This window comes from Centroberyx gerrardi, chromosome 2 (assembly GCF_048128805.1).
Source record: "Centroberyx gerrardi isolate f3 chromosome 2, fCenGer3.hap1.cur.20231027, whole genome shotgun sequence".
Taxonomy (NCBI): domain Eukaryota; kingdom Metazoa; phylum Chordata; class Actinopteri; order Beryciformes; family Berycidae; genus Centroberyx; species Centroberyx gerrardi.
Genome location: NC_135998.1, coordinates 32028219 through 32051191, shown reverse-complemented (window position 1 = coordinate 32051191; position 22973 = coordinate 32028219). Strand labels below are relative to the sequence as shown.

At 39.5% G+C, this 22973-nt stretch overlaps 1 protein-coding gene across 1 annotated transcript in view; it reads left to right on the top strand.

Annotated features, from left to right (window-relative positions):
* fbn2 (fibrillin 2) overlaps window positions 1-22973 on the top strand; it is an 82044-nt gene that overhangs the window by 24120 nt on the left and 34951 nt on the right. Inside the window, exons 6-26 of the mRNA XM_078286238.1 lie at window positions 392-517; window positions 4845-4997; window positions 7224-7445; window positions 7874-8014; window positions 9600-9719; window positions 10943-11068; window positions 12237-12359; window positions 13250-13372; window positions 14777-14929; window positions 15794-15847; window positions 15952-16077; window positions 16547-16672; window positions 18187-18306; window positions 19279-19416; window positions 19560-19610; window positions 20323-20448; window positions 20931-21158; window positions 21422-21547; window positions 21841-21969; window positions 22147-22272; window positions 22745-22870. Of these exons, the coding sequence (XP_078142364.1) occupies window positions 392-517; window positions 4845-4997; window positions 7224-7445; window positions 7874-8014; window positions 9600-9719; window positions 10943-11068; window positions 12237-12359; window positions 13250-13372; window positions 14777-14929; window positions 15794-15847; window positions 15952-16077; window positions 16547-16672; window positions 18187-18306; window positions 19279-19416; window positions 19560-19610; window positions 20323-20448; window positions 20931-21158; window positions 21422-21547; window positions 21841-21969; window positions 22147-22272; window positions 22745-22870 (2763 nt within the window). The remainder of the gene's footprint in view (window positions 1-391; window positions 518-4844; window positions 4998-7223; window positions 7446-7873; window positions 8015-9599; window positions 9720-10942; window positions 11069-12236; window positions 12360-13249; window positions 13373-14776; window positions 14930-15793; window positions 15848-15951; window positions 16078-16546; window positions 16673-18186; window positions 18307-19278; window positions 19417-19559; window positions 19611-20322; window positions 20449-20930; window positions 21159-21421; window positions 21548-21840; window positions 21970-22146; window positions 22273-22744; window positions 22871-22973) is intronic.

The window sequence follows — 22973 nt, the reverse complement described above, 5'->3', positions numbered from 1 at the left end:
ACCATCACCTCCTGTGGTAACAGGGGAAGTAATCCCTGCTAGTTTAAAACAGTGCGTTATTTTCATATCATATTTTGTGTACATTTTACCACATTTTACACAAAACTGTATATTATTACTTAGCATTTAGCTTTAGAGCTGTCACAATTTCTGATTTTCTCTCTTCTGAGATAATGCTAATTGCCTACTATCACTCAACATTGTTTATGCTAAAGTGTTAGCATGGAGCACTGGAGCCAATGATCTACCAGGGACACATGGGTGATTTTGGTGTCTGTTCTCATCACTCATCTAATGGTGCTAAATAAGAGGAGCCCATTATTCCTATGCTCACAGTTTATAATGATAGTTCCAATGCAGGCCTTTTACATTTCTTTTCCTCTTATTCCAGATGTGGATGAGTGTTCAACCCTATCCGATGTGTGTGGCAGCGGACAGTGTTTCAACTCCATCGGCAGCTACTCCTGTGTCTGTCCTCCTGGCTTCATTTCCTTGCCAGATAAAACCAGTTGTGTTGGTGAGTGAAACCAAATAAGACAAACCCACCTCTGAAAATAATGTCTTCTCAAAATACCCTTTGACTCTCTGGCTCAGATTCACTATGAATGGAAGGACCTGGTGGGTAGCAGCATCAGCTCTAGTCAGATTACATGGGGTTACTGTTGCACACATAAATCACACATTCCAAATGCTTTCTCACATACAAGCATACAAAAGACTCAAAATGCATGTATGACGTTTATGCAGGTGTGCAACTACATACACACACAACTATGCACAAATACACAACAATACAGAAACATACAGTATGTTTGTGGACTCAAATCCCAGTTGTCTTACTTTATTTCACACTGGTGGTTCAGCTTGGCATTACATTCACCTACTGAACACTAAACGTTCTGACTGATTTTATCTTTACCCGCAGCCTTCATTAATAGATTTGCTCCTATTCCACATGGGACAATCTTTTATGAATACCTCAACCACCAAATTCCACCAAATGACCACCAAATCCTTCTCTCCATCCTATCTGAACTGGGCATTACAGGATCTGCACACTCCTGGTTCGCATCCTATTTGGCCAACCACTCATACCAGGTGTCATGGAGAGGATCTCTGTCCACACCATGCATGCGGTGTCCCCCAGGGCTCAGTCCTGGGGCCCCTGCTGTTCTCTCTGTATACTAAATCCCTCAGCCATGTGATCTCCTCTCATGGCTTCTCCTATCACTCAGAAACACTAATTAATGGGTGCATCTCTGCATGTCTTAAAGGCATTAGTGCTTGGATGCACAGGTGATGCACAGACACCCAAGTCTGCTAAATGACATAATGTAATGTAATGTAATGTAAGGGGCACCAATTTTATAATTTTATTATTTGACATTTCCAAGTGCATATAAACACTTAATCTGATGCAAAAGCCCAGCAACTTCCCAGCAATGTAACGCTGAGTGTAGGACCCAAATGCAGAGATGACTCGGAGGCAGATGTAGTTTAAGTCTTTTATATTGACTCAGCTAGATGATACAAAAAACAACAAAAACTACTGCCAACAGGGCAGAACTAACTAAAGACTGTGCTTGCAGCCAAACACCACAGCAAGAAGGAATACAAACGAAACCTAAACTAAACTGAAGAATAAACAGATGATCTCTCTCTCACACAAAGAGAGGTGGGCAAAACCTCGGGATCTCTGCGGGCGTTGACTTGACGTGATGAAATCCAAGACTCAGCAAGAATGGTCTGGAACACACACAGTTATATAACACACAAAGCAGGTGCAAACGATCACAAGCTGATCAGAAGGAGCATACTATAGGCTGTCATCTCCCGCCGGCGGTGAACCTATGCGCCCGCGGGAAATGCGGCAAGTGCCTCGGACAGCTCCCGGGACTCTCCCGGCATTGGCAGCCGCTGCAGCGCTGGCCGACACACAGGCGGCACCCCGGAGAGATCTCCGAGTGGCCATCCGACCAGCGATCGTGTCAAGCAAGCATTGGAGGGATGTGCAGGAGGTGGCCAAGTTCTATGGCAACCCAAGTTTTCACAAAATCATATTATGGCACAGTAAAAAATTGTATTGAACAATTTTGGGTAAGTAGAGATGTCCCTATGCATGATTTCTATATTATTCTCTATCACTTCCGTGGAGAGAGTAATACAAAATAGACGAAATAGAGCAGTGCCAGAGATTGCAAGATTGATTTGCTTTAAGCCACATGTTTGTGTTTAAAGGTAAGGTAATCAGTACAACCTCTTAGTTCAGTAGCTAAACAAAATTGGGCCCAGTATTGATCCTTGAGGAACACCAATGGTACAGTGTAGGTATGTTGATTGAGTACTGCCAATGCGTACACTTTGCTTCCTGTTTGCTAAATATGACTTCATCCATTTAATTGCATCGTTGGAGAAATAAAAAAACAAAAACGATAGTTTTGCTTTACTAAATCAGGAAGTGACAAATTGTAAAATCTTGTATCCAGGGCACTGGTGATTTCAGTAAATTTCAATATCCTGTAAGATTGCGCTTCATGAAACACAGAGGTAATTCATTAATTACATGAGATCCCCACATAAGTAGTAGTCCTGTGCGAATAGGGCTTTAGTTTATTCCCTAGCTGTGTGTTTCCTAATCTACCAAGCTGATGTAGGACTAGCCAGGCCGCTACATAAACATGCTGAGACTTGTGGGGAGGGAATACTCCTACTGTATGTTGAGTGTGTGTCTATCTGCAACCCATTACAGATCCACACTTATTGTAGATAGGCATACAGTACTCTTATCAGCAACATTTTACTGTTGTTTTTCTTTTAAATACAACTAAATTGAGACAGACAGAGAGACTAACAACAGCAAACACCTCACAAACAGACACATGGTAAGGAGGAAGAAAAAATAGAGGTAGAGCAGAGAGAGAGGATGTGGATAGGATTCAGAAAGAACTATTATGATTGGTTGAGAAGGTTATCGGTTCAAATCCTCAGAGCAGCTGGGGAAATCTGAGTGGAGGAGGTGAACTATGTATGTAGCCCTCCCTCCCTCTGCACTGAAACAGGAACAAATGAACCCAAAGCTGAGTAGCTCTTATTCAGCCACACTGCTGTAGGCATATGTCAGTTTGGCAAGGTGCCCTGCAAGCAGAGACTCCTCCAGATAACCAGCTACATAAATCAAACCTGTACAGACACCAGCCTCTCCCTATCCCACCTGGGAAAGATGAACAAAAAGGCAAAACGTTAGAATTTTATTCAGTTGGGAAACGTTTGCCAAGCATCACACCTGAGGAGATTTGATTTTAATTTAAAATATGGGAAGAAGCAGACTCATAATTCATATTTAAGGACGTGAAAACAGACATTAAGGCCACCTGCCTATGAGGAGAAAAAGGCGGCTTATGTCGTATATTTGTGCCAATTTCATATTTATTTGGATAATATAAAACACTTACTTTCGACATGAGATGGGAGCAGTGAAAGCAAATTATATAAATTGTTGTGGAAAACTTTGCCCTCTTATGAATGAAAAATAAACAGGCCCAAACTATGTAGAGACAGTTTGATCCAAGATCTATCTTTGATCACTACATCACTTTTAATGTGTATTCAGTTTTTTAACCATCCTCCCCTTAAATCACAGACTGATTTAATGCTTTTTTAAAATCATCTGTAAGGAGCTTTCATAAATTCATCATCAGTCATTTGGTTTTATAATATGTCTTGTATTAGTTACTCATGCATGCCTGTTGATAAATTTGAATGCTTGAAAGACCACTGCACCTGAATTAGGTGTGCTTAAATTTCCCTGAATCTCAGGTACTTATCAGGAAACCTATGTAACACTCTTTCACCACAAAAAGTGTATTCCTAATTTGCTTCCATTCATCCAAATCTAAACCAATTTGTCTCCAGAGCCCTGCGACAGCACATGTGCAAAAGGGGCCACAGATGTCAGATAAGCACTGAGCCTCTGCAGTGTCTGGCTGACCTACATGCATGCACTGGCTACTGTAAGAAGCCTCAGCTTCCGCAACACATAGTGGAAATATGCAGTCATAATGTATATAATGTATATATAAAAGATCGCCATGCTTCCAGCTATACTCACACTGCAACAGTGCCTCGCCAGAGAAGAAGCCACTGCAGCCTCTGCGCAGTGAGATTAGTCAAGATTATATCACACTTTACATTTATCACCATTGAATTATACAATGTGTCTTATTCCATCCAACTTCTACAGTGGAAAACCCAAAATATTCAAATTAGCTGCCATACCTTACATGTGTGCTGGAGGAATGGATATTTCACAAATGACAAATCCATGCAAATTTTTTACATCTGAATATACGATCATTTGTGATAATGGGCAGATTTTGTCAGGAATTGTGTATTAAAAGAGTATTTAATTGTAGAATTGATATGTTTTGCCTCAGGCTCGTAGAGCCGCATGTTTCCTGAATTTACACATTCTCCACAGCATTTGAAAGAAATGATGTCCAAATGATTCCAGGTATTTTCTTAGCAGAATCTTATAGGTCACATGAATAAGGCACAGCAGGTTAGAAATAATAGGAGAATGATTTTGTCTCTCAAATTGGGTGAATCAGTCAAACACGTAACAATTACTACTGGTTTTCTTTTTCAGACTGAATTCTAACAGCCGATTTGTCAAGTTTAATAATGGATCCTAATTTTGGGCTAGAGCAGATCAAGCACATAATAATGTATTGGTGTCCAGACAGGCTGAGCACTCAGATACTTGTTTGTATGTGTTTGTTTGGTACTTAAATGTCTTTCCTGCTGGTGAAAGTGTGTCCTGTCTTTTTCAGCTCCTGGTACCTCAGACCAGCAGACGGGATCGTGTTTCAGGATCATAGTGAACGGGCGCTGTGCCCAGAAGATGTCCAGACCATTTAGTAAAAGCCGGTGCTGTTGTGACAGCGGCCGCTGCTGGGCATCGGGTTCAGTGCCAGAGACGTGTCCCATCCGAGGAACAGGCGAGTCACTTTGTTCCAGTGTTGCTCTATAAAACACATACCTTCACCTCCACTGATTAAGATTGGTCCTAGATTAGGTTTTATTATCTTTTAGCTGATTGCTTGTTGACATTTTTTGATTGGTTTTATTCTTTTATTCCTTATTTTACAGCACTTTGTAGCTCTGATATTTAATTATTAATTATTATTTTTCTTCTCCTTTTTCCTATTGTTATCATTATCATTCAAGCAGATAGGTATTTGTGACCTGGTCTTATGTCAGGCTATAAAGGCGCTTGAAGCAGCAAAAAGAAGAGCAGCTCTGGGTGAAACTAAACATTTTATGCCCAGTATGGAAATCCATCTCATAAATAAAATTAAGCCTTCATTTATTTTATGGTGGTGTAGTTATTTTACATAGTTAAGTCTATTAGTTGCTTACACAGTCAAAGTCACACAGACAAAGAAAAATATGACTGACTTATTTGACTTAAATGCTGCTTAGTCAACTATATTCATCTTTACATGCATTGTTATTAGGGTTGAATAGCGGGAATTGAGATACCTGGATTAACCGGAATTTCTCGCCACAATCCACTCCCTTAAGTAACTGCAGGAATCCGGGAAAATATTTTGTCCACTGGTTCTATATGCTTTAGAATGGAACTTCTGGTGGGAAATACTGGTTTCCTGGGAGAAAAGTTTTATATATTATATATAGGATGTAAGATTTGTAAAATCCTGGGAGAATATTCAGCCCTACCTATTGATTAATAAATAGCTGGACTACATAAATGGCTGTTTGAAATTCAATGGCCATAGCTCTTATTCTTCATATTAAAATCAGCATAAAACCTGCTTAAAACTGAATTTTGGGAGCTATGCCCTCAGCTATATGCCCCTATCATAAAATGAAATGCAGTTTAAGAGAAGCTACTGATGCTTTGAAGCGAGTTCAAAGCAGTAAAATATAGTCTTCAGGTGCCTGCCTGTAGTCTCTGTACCTATATACAGTATATCAGGATTCAGGAAGGAAGGATATCAGGAATTTTTCGGAAAGCCCCTAGCATTAAACCCACTGCCTGGCTCTAGCCCTGGGGGTATTGTCCAGTTTGTCAGCCATCTTGTTTTGCTTTAGAAAAAAAAAAAAAAAATCAAGTCTCAGCTTTATGGTTGAACAACTGTGTGAAATTGTGAAGTAGTTATGAAGATGTACTTTTGACATTTTGCTGAATCTTTTTATGTGGTCTTGTGAAGCTTACTTAGCCATAAATGGGGGACCTGCACAGATATTTCACAAACAAATGATCTTTACTAAGAGGATCCAGAAACAAAGTCAAACTTTGACTATATCTTAATGGCAATGGTCTGGGTCATAGGTCAGGGCTAAATTGTCTTGGAAAGCATCTTATCTTTAGTCCACTAAAATAAGATTAGATGAAACTTTATTGACCCCTGTGAGAAATTGAGTCATCACAGCAGGAAAAGTAAAAGAAAAAAAGAAAAAATATCAGTATGTTTACAGTATGAAATGGTGGAACTATTATGAAAAGTATCATTAGTATATAAGTAGCATATAAAAGAATAGTGAAAAAAATCTACATTATAAAATATTTAAAAAATAATCCCTATTGGTCTCCCAGTAGGGGAGAGCGGGGCAAGTTGTCACGTGGGTAAGTTGTCTCAGTGGCTTTATTTCTGAAACTAAATATTTTAGAGCCAAAAGTCCAATTACAAAAATGTTTAATTTCTTAATAAGAGGTTGCCTATGTTGATTATAACAGTCTAAGTCAAAACACTATAACATAAAAGCAATTTGTATACCTGAAAGTAAATAATGAAATAGTGTTTTTCTTCTCATTTTTTTCTTATAAGGAATCAAAAAAATTATACATTGTGACATATAACAGCAAGGGTCAGCTACAACCTGATAATACATTTGAATGGTTTGAAGCTATGTGCTCAGGGAAGGGACCTTTGTCAGGAATGCCTGGGTGGGGCATGTTGTCATATTGATTTTGGGGTATGTTGTCATAACTATCCAAATCCTTTTTTTTGGATAGTTATTCAAAATATAAAAATGCAATTTTTTCGAGAAGATCTTAATCTAGCTAGAAAAATATATATCGTATCTCAGTAGTAAGGCAATACTGAGAAATACACCAATGAGTAAAAAGTGTGACAACATGCCCTGGTCTCCCCTACTGCTCACTCACTTACCTATTTCACTTTTTTGTCACCATGTAGAAGAGTACCAGAGGTTATGTCCAGGGCAGGTTGTGGTCCAACACAAGCCAGACGGAGATCCAGGTCTCACAGGAGGGAAGGTCACCGTAAACCCAGTTCACCCCCTGAACTCCTTCAATCCCCAGCATCCTCTGAACCCTCTAACAGTAGAGTACAAGATCAATGGCCGTGCATTTCAACCAACCAATGGGAATGGACGCAGACTGTCAAAACCTGAATATGGTGAGGAAAAAGCTATGCTAACTGTATGTATGAATGGACTGATATAGATGGATGGAAACATGGAGGAAAAGATGGTTGGAGTGTGTGGAGGACAGTTGCTGTAGATGTATTCATATATGATGGGTAGATAGTTACATACTTAATAATGCATGGGGAAACTGGGGTATCATTAGCAACATTGGACACAAATGCAAAAATATGGGTTTTATTCTGTTCATGATAATAAATATTTAATTATAGGCTTATTTGTTTGACGATAAAGAAGACTATGTTAGCCACCGGTAGCTTACAAAAAATGTGTTCTTGTTGTGTTGTGTTTAGTGAAATGAATTTTCTGATACATCAACACATAGACAGATAATTAATGAGTGCACACGCATATATTCAATTTGTTGTTGACCTATTATCGATCCAAACGTGTTGAACAGCAACTTTGAACGAGACTGTGGTGAATGTCTGTAACCAGTTGCCCAACCTGTGTCTGCACGGCCGCTGTGTCCCCATGGCAAACAGTTACCACTGTGAATGTAGCAACGGCTACACCCAGGACACTCGCGGAGAATGTGCAGGTAATCCAGATCAAATGATAACCTGCCCATTTGCTAGTACCGCACTTCGATTTGAACAAGGGCATTAAGATTACACTGCTTGTCATGACATTCTGATTAGGAATATTTGAAGGGTTCCAGAATGCAATATATCCTCCATTTGCCTTCGTCTGACAGAATGATTAGTAGCATGAAAGTAGCACGTCATAGGTGCTATGTAACATTTAACATCATTAAATCATTACCACATTAATTTTGAGACATGGGTATAATTACCATAAACAAACGAGACCATCACCGAGGAGATTGGCAGTCTCTACCGGCCTCTGCACTGAATTTTACATTGGTGGGAAATCTGCTCCTTTGCTTTACAGCACAAATGGAGATTGCTTTATGGCACAAAACAGGAAGAGGGCGCTGTTCTTCCAGCGCAAATGGAGTTTTCAGAGTTTCTGGCAACGGCAGATGGTGGAAAGAGTGAAAGGCCGATGGAAAAATCACTTCCAACATGTTTATCCTCTTCAGGAAGGCGAAGCCAAAGAGAAAACATCGAATGAAAATAATAATAGTAATAATCGTAAGCATAAGCACTTTTCAAAACAAAGTTAGTGTTTTACAGACAAGGATTAAAACCGAGGTAATAAAATAAGGCAGAAGCACAGGAAAGAGAAATAAAAAAGGCAGAAAAACAATACGAGCAACGGTGAACAGAACTATAAAGTTCATATTAAGGCGAGCATTCGGGAACAGCCCAAGAGACGAGACAGGAGGGGGCGTCTTAGCACAAACTATAGTCTGTAAAATTAAACAGAAAATAAAGCTTGATTTTATACAATTACGGCTTAAAATCTTCTTTACTGGGAGGAACTTGTAATATTTAGACAGCGTTTGTTTTAAAAAAAAATGTACTTTTTAAAAACACCCAAGACAAGGGATAAATTGCAAATATCTTATACTGTGATAGAAGAACTGGAAAATGATCGCTGATGTAAAACAGTAAGGCAATGCAGAAATTAGAATTAAGCTGAATTAAGTTGTGATGGGTGTAGGTATACCCATCTAGTACCGGCTGATTGTCTTTTGCTATAGCCCATTTATCATAAGTGTGTTGTGAGATGCCCTTCTGCACACCACTATTGTAAAGAGCTATTTGAGCATTTGTGGCCTTTCTGTTAGCTTGAACAAGTCTGCCCATTCTCCTCTGACATCTCTCATTAACAAGGTGTTTTCAGCCACAGAACTGCCGCTCACCGGATGTTTTTTGCTCATCGCACCATTCTCTGTAAACTCTAGAGACTGCAGGTGTATGAAAATCCCAGGAAGGCAGCTGTTTTCTGAGATGCTGGAACCAACAATCAGACCACGGTCAAAGTCGCTCAGATCACGCATCTCGCCCATTCTAATGTTTGGTCGAACAAAAAACTCAACCACTTCACCATGTCTGCATGCTTTATATATTGGGTTGCTGCCACATGATTCACTGTTTGGAGGAACAGGCTTTTTGTGTTAATGAGCAGGTGTGCCTAATAAAGTGGCCGACGAGTTTAAGTGAACTGTTACTCAAGCAACGCTGGTTGATCTCTTGCCACATTACCTCTATACCCAGATTTGGATGAGTGTGCCTCTAACCCATGCACCAGTGGAGACTGTATCAACACAGCTGGCTCCTATTACTGCAAGTGTCACACAGGCTACCAGAGGATCCCTGGGAAGCAGATCTGCATTGGTGAGACTTACTAGACGCCAATCACAAATGACTTTTTGAAAGTAAAAGCCGACCACTGCGAGCACAGTGTCAACATTAGAGGCAGAAAAGAAGTTTTAATTTTGCCAGCAATTATAGATTAATGTTTAAGTTAATTGCTGGTACAATAGCACAAGACAGGTAATTGAGATCTTGGTGATGTAGCATAGACATATACCCTATATCAAATCAAAAACTCTTCTACCAAAGCTATGTTTAAAAAGGAAGTTGGAACAGTACTTTAGAACAAACTGAGAAGTTACCAGTATTGAGACAATTTAGCTACTGGGGTCCAATATACATGAATTGGTTTTTGTTTTTTTGTCATGCATTTTTCGACTTCCAAAATCAAATCAAACTAGAAAATGTGCTCAGTAGAGCACAGACCTCCGCCATGTCTGACAACCACCTTTTGGTGATATGCCAGGCCCAACACCACGCCCCCTTTTTGCCAGCCGACATGAAAAGTTAATCAGTTCTTCCTTGGCCCATAACCAACCTTCATACCAAGTTTTGTGCCAATCCGGGCCCAACGTTTTTGAGATATCCTGCTAACAGACAGACGCAGTTGAAAACATTACCTCCTTGGCGGAGGTAATAAAAACCAAATATATTGAAATGTATGAAGAAAATGTAAAACTTTTGCTCAGATCAGCACAGAATTCCCACATAATACCTTCCTGACTATATTAACACACAGAGATTTGAGTTTAGTTCTTCAAACATTTCTTGGAGGCAGAGCTGCTTTGGAGGCAGAAATAATCTTCCTGGCTGAGCTCAGCCTCAATGGTCGGAGCCAAAGAACCACAGTTTTTCTGGTGAAGTAACATAACAAATAGACTGAAGCCCAGTGAAAAAAAAAATCTAGCCATACAAAGCTTTCTAGGTTAGCTATTTAGCCTAGCTGACCTTCCAAGATCATGAATGCTATGGTCATGAATGAATGAAAAAAGCATTGCTATTCATATTATTTTATATATATTTTGACCAGAGTTCCTTCTTTGTCATTCAAGTTTGCCAGTTAGCTAACTTGTGCTCCGGAAAAACTGTGGTGTAACTCAACCAATCAGATTATTTCTTCCTCCAGAGCAGCTCTGCCTCTGAGAAATGTTTGAGTAACTGAAACTCCAATCTGATATTAGCAGAAGACTAGCAGAAGTGATCATAAACATGCCGCTGTTCTTGTTGTATTATTTCCTATGCAGACATAGACGAGTGCCTTCACAACGGGCTGCTGTGTAAGAATGGGCGCTGTCTGAATGTGGACAGCAGCTTCCAGTGCATCTGTAACGCAGGTTTCCAGCTCACTCCTGATGGAAGGAACTGTGTTGGTAAGACGTGCCAATGGCCGCTGGGATTAATCATGTTTGGAATTCTGTTTACACTTAAATCCAACCTGATGTAACAGCAATGTAACTTTGTACTGATAAACCTATGTGTTTTTTTTAAACTTGTTGTTGACAGAGTTCAGTTTGGCTCCATTTAACGTTTTTTTTTTCACGGTGTAGCAAACTCTCCAAGATTTTTTTTCCCTGTAAATTAAATTTAACACAGTAAATCCTTATCACTTATCAAAATGTAATAAAATGTCCCTTTAAATGGGTTGAAAATGTAATCAAACCTGCTGGATAATGTAATAACATCACATTATTACAGTAACCAGTGATTATTACTTCATAAGGGGTGTAACACATTTTTAACTGATGAGGTAATAATAATATTAACTAATATCACAAGTCAAAGTTACTTAAACATAAATAAGTGCAAGAATGCAATAACTCAATATTATGTAATAATTCAATATTATTAAATCATCAGTTAAAAGTATGTCACACCCCTTATGAAGTAATAGTCACTGTTTACTGTAATAATGTTACATTATCGCGCAATTTCTTACAGGTTTTATTATATTTTGATAAGTATGAGGTGTATGAGATGTTCATGGAGATCTGGCTATTGACCTTTTCACACAGTGGCCATTTTGATTATTTGGAGCGGGAAACTCTACCCGGCAGACTGACATACATAAGTGGCTTTACTCCAGCTCATAAGTGAGGACAAAATACAGATAAACCAGTTACCACATTAGCTAGCAATCCTGAGAACAACAACAACAACAACGACTTTTTGAATTTAGCAGGGAAATCAGTTAGCTTACTAGCTAATTAATAAGCTGCTAGCTAGCTAGACTCTGGTAGCTATGATAATGGACTAAATATATTAAAATGTAAACTTATCTTTGTGGATGCTTGAGCTCCAAACATCCAGAGTGGGCTGGACTCACTCTTCCAGGTAGAGTTTACCACCCTGAGTATTCAAAATGGCCGCTGTGTGAATAAGGTCAATAGTTAAGCCTCTACACTATGTAATGTAGTAGTATTAATACCAAGCTCATCCTTCACCCTTCCCTTGTCCAGCCATTACCCCTTAATCAGTCAGCCCCTTAGTTCATCTCAGTGCTGCTTTGAATGACTTCAGCTGTTGACCTCTAACCTTTAGACCAGGATGAATGCGCCACCACCAACATGTGTCTGAACGGCATGTGCATCAACGAAGACGGCAGCTTCAAGTGTGTGTGTAAACCTGGCTTCACTTTGGCTTCGAGTGGACGCTACTGCACAGGTACAGTAATAGTATAGAACAACACACTACAGGAAAGTAGAATGATTTAAACTATTGGTTTGAAATATAAAACAAAGCAGACAAAATAAAGTAAGCACAAGTCTTTGGGCTTTTTCCCAGTTTAAGTGTGGACCACTTTCTGTATTTTGATTTTGACCCCCACTTTTACCATCAAATTGTGAATGGTAAAAATCACAAACAATCTGCCTGTTTTTGATGTTCACCACATTACAAACGCCATAATTGTATCCCTGAAATGTCCTTAATCTCTCCAATACATAAACATTAATTGTCCATTAAAAATAACATAGCTTTACAAAAGTAAGGTTAGTATCATGGGTTTATAATGGATCTATTCATGTGTTGATTCAGAGAAACACTAGTAATTAAGGGATTTCCCATGCCTTTTGTGCATGGTTTTTGGAGTTATTAAGTGGAAATTAATGGAAAAGTTCCTGTCTCCCTGAATTTTTCATTAATTTAGAACGTAATGAGTCAAGACTAAGGGGATGTTTAAGGAGGTTTTGATGGGATCTCCTCCAATAACTCCCTTAATTAATTCTAAGGGGATTTTGCATGAATTAAGGGGTGAATTAATGTAAATGAATGAAAATGTAAGGTTATTTTAAGGGATTACTGGTTTGAATAAAAAAATTAAAAAAATTCGAACATCTGCAATACAGCAATGAGGCTTTCTATCTATACTAAAACATTCCACTGGCTCACCTGTGCTACAGTTACAGTATATTTGATTCCAACAAAATATCAGCACCAGACGGATATCCCTCCAGTGAGAGAGCATATTTTGTCAGCAGCATAACTTACCCTCCGGCTTCTACCCTCTTTCTCCCCCTCTTTCTTGCTCTGTCACTCCATCTCTGGTGCTGCAGATATCAACGAGTGTCGGACACCAGGCATGTGCATGAACGGCCGCTGCGTCAACACAGAGGGTTCGTTCAGGTGCGAGTGTCTGGCCGGCCTGGTCGTGGGGCTGGACGGTCGCTTCTGTGTAGGTGAGAATCCAGGACCTTCATTGCATGTCATTCCCCTTTCTCTCCCATCTGTCCTCTCGTTGTCTACTGCCCAATAATGTAGAAATTGCAAAAAAATAAGTAAATAAATCTGTAGATAAGAATATAAATGTCTTTACCTATCGTGGCTCTAATTTACTTTGGTTGCATGACATTATGAAGGTTCCCCAACTGGATGTATGGCAAGGCAAGTTTATTTATATAGCACATTTCATACACAACGGCAATTCAAAGTGCTTTACAAAAATAAAAACATAGATAAAAAGACAGTGCAAGAAGATTGAGAAGATGAAGAAAAGTGAAAGTGCATTAAAATCACATTTAAAAGAAAATATAAAAGATAAAAATAAATAAATATTCCAGTGCAGATGAGTATTGCCCTAAATTATAGTCATAGTATAGTCATGTTCTCTAACTGTGGCTTTTATATGTATATGTAAATATGTGTATGATTTCTTTTTTTCATCTATTTTTCTATTCCCCTATGTACACATTACAGTTATTGTATGTTTTCTTTGCTGACACTAAGCGTGGATATTTATTGCACACACACACACACACACACACACACAAAAAAAAACCTAAAAAGCCCATTTCTCTACACTTCAGAGAGACGAATACAGAGTCTGTGAAGTTCCAAACTGTTGCAGATTGGGGCCAGAATGGAGCTGTGTTGGCACATCTCCTGCTCTCCTGCAGACCATATGGCTCACACTGAGTCAAGGACACTTAAGACCCACTTTTAACATCACATTTTTTCTTCAGGATCTTTGCCTGGAAACTGATGGTACATCCCTTCCTGTTCTAAAGCTGCCAAAGAATGTCTACTTTGCCGACACATGTCTGTTCACACCAGAGTTTGGACAAACCATAATCACAGTTTTACTTCTCAAAACTCGAAATTCTCACCACATGCAGATGTATTATAATACAGATGATATGCACACACAAGCTTGCACACTGAAGGCGGCTTGCCTGGATGAAACGTCTATGCATACATTTGCGTGGAAAAGTGTTTTTTTCCCAGGTTCTTGAGTGCGTAACACTTTCTGTATTTTGATATTTTGACCCACTTTTACCATCAATTTTTTCTTCAAGGTCTCTTCCATGGCTTGTATATGAAATCAACTTTTTCCTCAAATTGATTATACCTCCCTCATCAGAAAATGCAACAATGTAGCCAAAGAGTGCCAACTGTCTACAGTTAACTAACATATCCGAATCACACTAGAACTGACAGCTTCACTTCTCAACACTGGCTCACTTGTTTGCAGATGACGGTAACTTTTACCTTGTTCAATGCTATTGTTTAAACACGCTGCACTCTAAAACTCGCCGTCCAAATCCAGTCTTTCTTCATTGTCTCTGTAATGCTCTCTTATGCAGACACACACATGCGCAGTACCTGCTATGGAGGCATTAAGAAGGGTGTTTGTATGCAGCCCTTCCAAGGAGCCGTCACCAAGTCTGAGTGCTGCTGTGCCAATCCTGAGTACAGCTTCGGAGAGCCATGCCAACCGTGCCCAGTCATAAATTCAGGTATGTGTGAGTGACACAGACACATTATTAACCTAATCAGCTCGTTTGACTCGTTGATTGCTGGTGTAAACTGAGTGACTGGTTACAGTTGCTGACCATGGTAAAAGGTAAAAGGACAGGAATCAAGCAGGTGAGTTTTAACCACCGTTGTGAGTGTGGTAGTGAAAATACTGACGGTGTGTTCTACAGCAATTGAAAAAGAAAACAAGTACATGCATGGTTGCATAAATTCAAAATTCAAATAATAAATCAAACCTGGATGTTTACTTACCGAGAACGCATCAGACGATGAGGCGGCCAAAGAGAACGAATGGGAAGCCCCAAGATTCATTGCGAGAATGACGCATCACGTCCAAACAGGGCTATGTCTATTGTCCAGTCTATAGTATAGTAGTCTATAGTCTATGCTAGTACAGTCCATCTTGCAGCAATGCGCATGCAGTGGTGCTGCACATGTTGCTTGTGTTTGTTCTTCTTCAAGCTCTAGTCTTCTTCAGTCAACATCTGTCTCTCACTTTGTCTGTTTATGACACCTGTAAGCAGGTGTCCAGGTATTTGTGAAATTATTTAAATTCCATACATTTTTACGACCCATTTCCACCATGTGTGTCTTGCCATATCATCAGGGGTTAAACATGAAAAACTTCACTCTGAACCTAAGTGTCTAAACATGTCAATACACGATCCCACTCTTCACCAAGGCAACCTGTAGTTGAACTGAAATGATAAATGATGCACTCGAGGCTAGTTGCTCATTTTATGAATAGCGGTCATGTATTGAAATCCTGCATTTATTATACCGTTCAATGAAAATGAGATGCATGTTTATTTATCCTCGTTGTGTGAACTTGTCTTATACTGCAGATGAATTCCAAGCCCTTTGTGGAAGTGGAATAGGCTTTTCCGTCAATGGGGCAGGTAATGTAATTTTAAATTTTGTCATTGTGCTTTCCCCAAAAAATTGATTTATATACCATAGCACATGACCTCTCCACTCATATCTATCCATTTTCTTTGATCAGACATTAACGAGTGCGCTCTAGACCCCGACATCTGTGCTGACGGCATTTGTGAGAACCTGAGAGGTGGCTACCGATGCATCTGTAACTCAGGCTATGAGTCTGACCACACCGGAAAGAAGTGCATTGGTAAGTACACAGCTCACCTGAGAAATGAGTCCAACACACATACGTAAAAGATATCATGTCATCAGTTTCTGGAGGGACACATGCAAAATTCCCCCCATGAATCATTTCTAATCAAGAGGCCCCAGAATTGGGTCGAGTTACATTTTGGAGAAGAAGACACCTTTCCACTGAGTTTAGTCTTAAAGCTTGGACAAACACAGTGTCATGAGACACATAGATAATGTATTTTGTTTCTCTCCCACCTGTAGCCTACTATAGAAAATGACAGAGACACCGGTGCTGAGAAAATAGGACATTTGATGACCCTCTTTAGTCAAAAAAATGTAGGGAATTATATAGACAAGCCTTAACATGGTATATAACAAGCAGCTCCAGCCATCCAGGACTCCCGTGAACTCACTGTTGACTCTTGTGGTGTGGGTGATACGGACATAACTAGTGTCTTTTCTGTTTGCTGTCTGTTTCATAGACATCGATGAATGTGTGGTGAACCGGCTGCTCTGTGATAATGGTCTGTGCAGGAATGTTCCTGGTAGCTACAGATGTACCTGCCCCAACGGCTTCCTGTTCAGACCGTACTCTGAAACCTGCGAAGGTAAAGCAATGAGATGTAGAGACGGGCTGAATCAGATTTAGCAAATAATAGCAGTTATATGGCACATGAAGAGTTTTATTCCTACAGTAAATGAGATTTCCACCATTTGGAAAAAAGTGACACTCTGTCTCCGACAAAATTATTGTTAGCACTGGTGCTCCCAACCACAGTATTAGCCAATGAGGTCAAACGTAAATTATCTTTATTCTTAAAGCTGCAATAAGCGATTTTTCTGACCACTAGAGGGCGACAGAAACACATTTGCAAAGAACACACAGGAAACCTACTGCGCTACAGAGGCCTACGAAGGACAAAAGGAAGGATAAATGCTAATAGCTAAGCTAACCGTACCTACGAAGAAGTATAGCCGGTCGCCAGTCTCGCTTTGCCAGAACTTTCTCCCGCTGAAGCTTACTGTACTTAAAAAAGGGTCTTAAATGATCTTTAGGGACTCATTTACAATTTAGCCCAGGTTGGACCAGTCTAAGTACAGTAGTTTTTGATCTAGACCATATCTTTTATTGTGTGTATAGAGAAAAAACAGTGAAATCAGCCTTTACTCTGTTTTTACAAATAGATAAAAAGTTTCACAAATCTGGAAAGGGGTTTAAAACAATCTTTAGGCTCTCACTGACAATTTAGCCCAGGTTGGACCAGTCTAAGTACAGTCGTTTTTTTATTTATTTTTATTTATTTATTTGTTGGTTTATTTAACAGGGACAGTGCACATTAATAAACATTGCTGTAAATGCGCCAGAGTTAGCTAGTTATCTAGACGTAGTCTTGTGAAATCCTCTGTTTGAATTTGAATGTCAAACGAATATCAAATATCACGCTATCTTTACTATCGCGGCAATAGAGTTTTGTAATTCTTCTCAAGCAGCATTCATGAAGCTCCATACTGTATTCCTTCCCAATTTATACACAAAAACCTTGCTGATAGGCTACCATGTCAGTTCAATCTTATCAACACCAGGACAAATAGTACATTAGCTGTGAAGTGAAAATTTGTAATCAGAAACACACAGCATTTAAGTGATTAGATTGATTGACAACTACCCAGGGACATTGGCAGCAAATTCCATCTTCATCCTCCATTTGTATGAATTCTTTGAAAGCGAAGAAACAATTTGTTATTGATTATGAAGTACAGATGGAAGCAGTGCTTCCCAGTTGGGAATTATGTACCCATCAGTAACTTTAAACTTCAGTGCTTCTGAGAATAAAAATGTTTGATAGTGTGCCTGTGTTGACTAGGCACTAGTTACTTTTGGTGCATTGTCTCAAAAGTAAAGTTTAAAACAGTCAAAAGGGAAAAGGGCATCAAGACTGAAAAAAAAGACATTAAGAATATTTTTTTGCAGATTCTTAATATCCTTTATAAGGCTTGATGCCATAACTGGTTGGTGTGCGGGCTCATTTTCCCTTTTGATGGTATTTTATAAACTTCAATGCTTCCCCAGCTTAAGGAGTACGTTTTGCTAAAAGTGTCCTCCTCTTCCCCTGGTATGTAGATGTAAATGAGTGTGAGAGCAGCCCTTGTGTGAACGGTGTGTGTAAAAACACTGCTGGATCCTTTGCCTGTGAATGCTCAGCAGGCAGTAAGCTGGACGCCACTGGACTCATCTGTATCGGTAAGTTGTACTAGCTTTTTAAGTTGAAAGCTTTTACCAGTTCACATTCAAAATTCTCAAGTAAGTAAGTGTACTACACTCTTCGCATTTGAATGGATTTTCCATACACATTTGTAAAATTAGCTTATTAATCTGTGTCAGTATCGAACACATACACACACACACACACACACACACAAAGATGAGATTCTGGTTCTGTATTGTTCAATGGCTCTAAGTCTGGCAGAGTGCTACCCATGGACAAAATGTATGTATTCTTAGTGTTGTGGTTTATAAAACAGGCTGTTAAGTCAATATTTGTAATTGTCGATATAGATTCAGTGACAATGTGACTATCACAGTCAAAATGGAAATGAATGAAAACTAACTATGAGTAGTCTGGAAAATGTAGGTTATCTTATTGTCTGGTATTGGCCATTGATGTAATTGACAAAACAGGAGCTGAATATTCTGAAAGTGGACAGCCTAAAAAAAAACATTTTTTTGAGGTATGAATCTTGAGATTAGGAGAAAATAGTATGTGATGCATGGGTAAAGAAAACTATAGTTGATTGTTGTCATGTCTGATGAACCAAATACATATTTTAGGGACTTCAGGTCACTTTTTTGCAAGCAAGGTGAATATGTTTTTTCCAGCTCAAAGTTTCATCAGCTGTGACTGTATGAGGTTTAGATTCTTCTATATTCACCACTTAGTGAATAAACACATATGTACCAAAACCTCAGTAACATTTTTTATTGTCCTTGAACTGTGTCTAATAATAACTTGCACCAATACTAATGCATACTCTTTAAGGAGGTGCAGGATGACAGCACCGATAGTACATTTTGCACATTTAGTCAAGACAAAATACATTTTCCTAACACAATATTCAAAAAATAAAGTTGGGGTGTCACCTTTCAATTTTAAGTCATTATAGAGATCATTTCCAACCCACTGAATTTGCAGTATTTGTTGTATCCCGTCCACAGACAGCATGAAGAGCACCTGTTGGCTTAACCTCATAGATGGCCACTGCGAAGTCAACATCAATGGAGCCACACTGAAGTCAGAGTGCTGTGCCACCCTGGGTGTTGCCTGGGGCAGCCCGTGTGAGAAATGTGAGATTGGTACGTATATGAATAGTCTATACAGGATCGTATTGACTTTCATTCACTAGCTACTCCTGTGGAAATGGGCTTGATAAATGACAATCAATAAGTTGGGGCATTCTGGATGGACCCTTTCCATGTTCTGACAACTGTTTTTTCAGACGCCATCTGTTCCCGGGGCTTTGTGAGACCACAAGGAGTCAGATGTGAAGGTAAGCTGACAAAGAGTAGGCTCTTGAGGTAGAGGTACAACATAAAACACATTCATCAGGTCTGGGGCAGACCATTTTGGGCAAAAAATTTGTCAGGTCATGTAGAATTCCAGGTATATTTTGCCTCAGTTCATTAAAAGAAATGGAAAACGCTGAACTGGCCTTAGAGCACTGTCTTGCCAGACAGTGTTATAGTAAACCATGGCAAATGGTTGACCTTTAGCATCATGTTTTTTGCAAAACTTGCAAACAATGTATGTGCTGTTAAGGTGAAATAATGCAATGTGGTATGTAAAGCTATAATCTCTCTCTACATCCTCCTTTGTCTTCCTCCATCAACGCACCTTGTCATAAATGTGGAATTAGGGTTAATGGCAGACCAAGTAATGCATAACTTGAAACTGTACTCAGATCAGCCACTGGAAGTAGTAGTTACAATTTTAACACCAAAACACAGGTTATTGGGAAACAGTTAGTATTAAAATGAATTTAAGATAAGAGGTATCGTTTTTGGTCAGCATCAACAATGTGATTTACTGTGAAAATAGCTACTGAGGGTGATTTAATGATCAATAAATATGATATCTCATACCACAAATTGTACCCATACACTTACAAAGTAAATCTTTTTTCCACTTTACACTACCCTTTGACATTTTGCAATACTTTTTTGTTAATGGCTATCTCTTCTGATCCTTTCTGATTTCCCTAGATGTGAATGAATGTGAGGTTTTCCCTGGTGTGTGTTCAAATGGACTTTGTATCAACACAAGGGGCTCCTTCAGATGTCAATGCTCTGAAGGCCTCGCCCTCGACTCCACAGGACGCATATGTGTTGGTAGGTGGGGTGGTATGTGCGTGTGTGTGTGTGTGTGTGGGTGTGTGTGTGTGTGTGTGGGGGGGGGGGGGGGTCTGTGTGGGCTAGCTGGAAGCAGCTGTAAACTGTTACTACCATACTTGAACTAAGATTGATGCTAGACATACTTTGGAGAGTATGTGGTGGGGCTCACAGACAACTGTGTATTTTAGAAGAAGAGGTTACCATTTCCTCTACTTAAGTAATGTAAATGTAGGCCTTTTGGACTTATTGTGGCATTGTTTGGCTACAAAACATATATATGTGGCACAAGTTGTTTCGAAAAATTTGTCGAGATGAAACCGTGCCGGCTAACTCTCTGTGTTTGGTGGTTGTACAAATTGTACAAAAAAAAAAGAGTTTCGACTGACATGGGGGGAGTAGATAATGACAGCATTTTCATTTTGGGGTGAACTGTTCCTTTAACAGTTGTTATTTTGGCAACATTAAACTTGGCCTGGTAGACATTCGCTCGGAGCATTGCTACCTGACTTACGATGAGGACTCGTGTGCCAAGCCGGTGCCCGGACGCTTCCGCATGGATGCCTGCTGCTGCACAGTCGGTGCTGCCTGGGGCAGAGAGTGCGAGGCCTGTCCCGATCCTGGCACCAATGAGTACGATGCCCTTTGCCCACGAGGCCCCGGCTTTGCCAACCGAGGAGACGTCCTTACTGGGAGACCCTTGTATAAAGGTAAAGGTGATGTAAGGTAGGGTATAAAAAATGATGACATTGAGCTGCACTCATGTGAATTGCTAGTATTTACTGATTGATTGATTGATTGTTTCTATCCGGTTCTGCATCATGCAGATCTTTGCCACAATCTATCCAGCTGTGCATTTGATGCATCTGATGCAACAAAGCTCATTACTCTTAATTAAGCTCATCACTCTTGATGAGTTAGAGATGTCTTGTAAGAGTGAGTAATAAGGAATGGCTATTGGTTTCCTCTTCAGACGTCAATGAGTGCAAAGTGTTCCCCAGCATGTGTACTTATGGGAAGTGCCGCAACACCATCGGCAGCTTTAGGTGTCGATGTGACAGAGGATTCGCCTTGGATGTGGAGGAGCGCAACTGCACAGGCAAGAAATAAATCAAATAAATATTAGGAATGGAAAAGGAAGTCAAAATATGTCTCAACTCTGATTTCTTAAAAACTGAACCAGAAATTTACTTAAGCACAAAATCAACGTAAATGTACAATTGTATGTTTTGATCTTAGCAGAAACAAGATCAATATCTCTCATTTATATCCAGACACATTTGTGTCAAAAACTGAAAAATGTAAAGGCTATTTGTTATTTGGTCTGATTTGTTCATTAAGATCTGTGCAATTGCTTTGTGTCATGTCCTGTATCTCACATGTGCTTTCCAGATATCGACGAGTGTCATATCTCTCCGGACATTTGCGGCCATGGTGTATGTGTCAATACACCAGGCAGTTTTGAGTGCAATTGCCACAAGGGCTACGAGAGTGGCTTCATGATGATGAAGAACTGTATGGGTGAATAGAGAATCTCCTTTCTCTCTTCTTTCATAAATGAACACCAGAATTGACAATTCATCAAGCCTCACTGTATATATTGCTGCTCTATTATTTTTCTGGGACAGATCGGGACTATTCTCAAATGGGATATTGCACTGAAAGACCTTTTTATTTGTTTTTTACACATGTTTTCAGACATTGATGAATGTGAGCGCGACCTGCCCCTTTGTCACGGAGGCTCCTGTAAGAACACAGAGGGTAGCTTTGAGTGCATTTGCCCTCCAGGGCATCAGCTGTCAACTGATGCCGCTGCTTGTGAGGGTGAGTTCTTCAATGCACAACACAGGTTCAAACAGTGTTGAAAATGCAGAATGGCCCATAATACTCATTTTCATTAAAGCAATAGGAAAAGAGCACAAAATAGAGTTAACGCCCATACTGAAAGCTTATTGGTTCCCGTTATCACATCTTAACATTTTCTATTGGCTATTGAGGGTCTTACATAGATAAGTGCGTGTCAAGTCATACTCACCTTTTCAATGGGTTTTGGTGTAGTAGTCAGCAAACTTTGGCTGCATACAGTATGGCATAGTTTAAATTCAAGTTCAAAATACAACCACATTATTTCAGCAGTCTTTACTTCCTGAAATTATCTTTGGCTGGAAATGGGACTATCAAATGGAAATCTCTATATACGCTGATGATATATGCTGTTACATTTCTTTTTTTTCTCAGTATGGTTAGCTGTTAAGTCATATAGGATATTGTCGACACTGACCAAATGTCTTCCTAGATATCAACGAGTGTGAACTGAGCAGTGGTCTATGCAGGAATGGCAAGTGTGTCAACATGGTGGGCACCTACCTGTGCTCATGTAACCCTGGTTATCATGCAGCGGCCAGCAAGCAGGAATGTACAGGTACAGCCAAATCACATAATAATTATGATGATGATGATGATGATCACGATGTTGTTGCTAATTATTATTATTATTAGTAGTAGTATTTCATATAAAATAATAA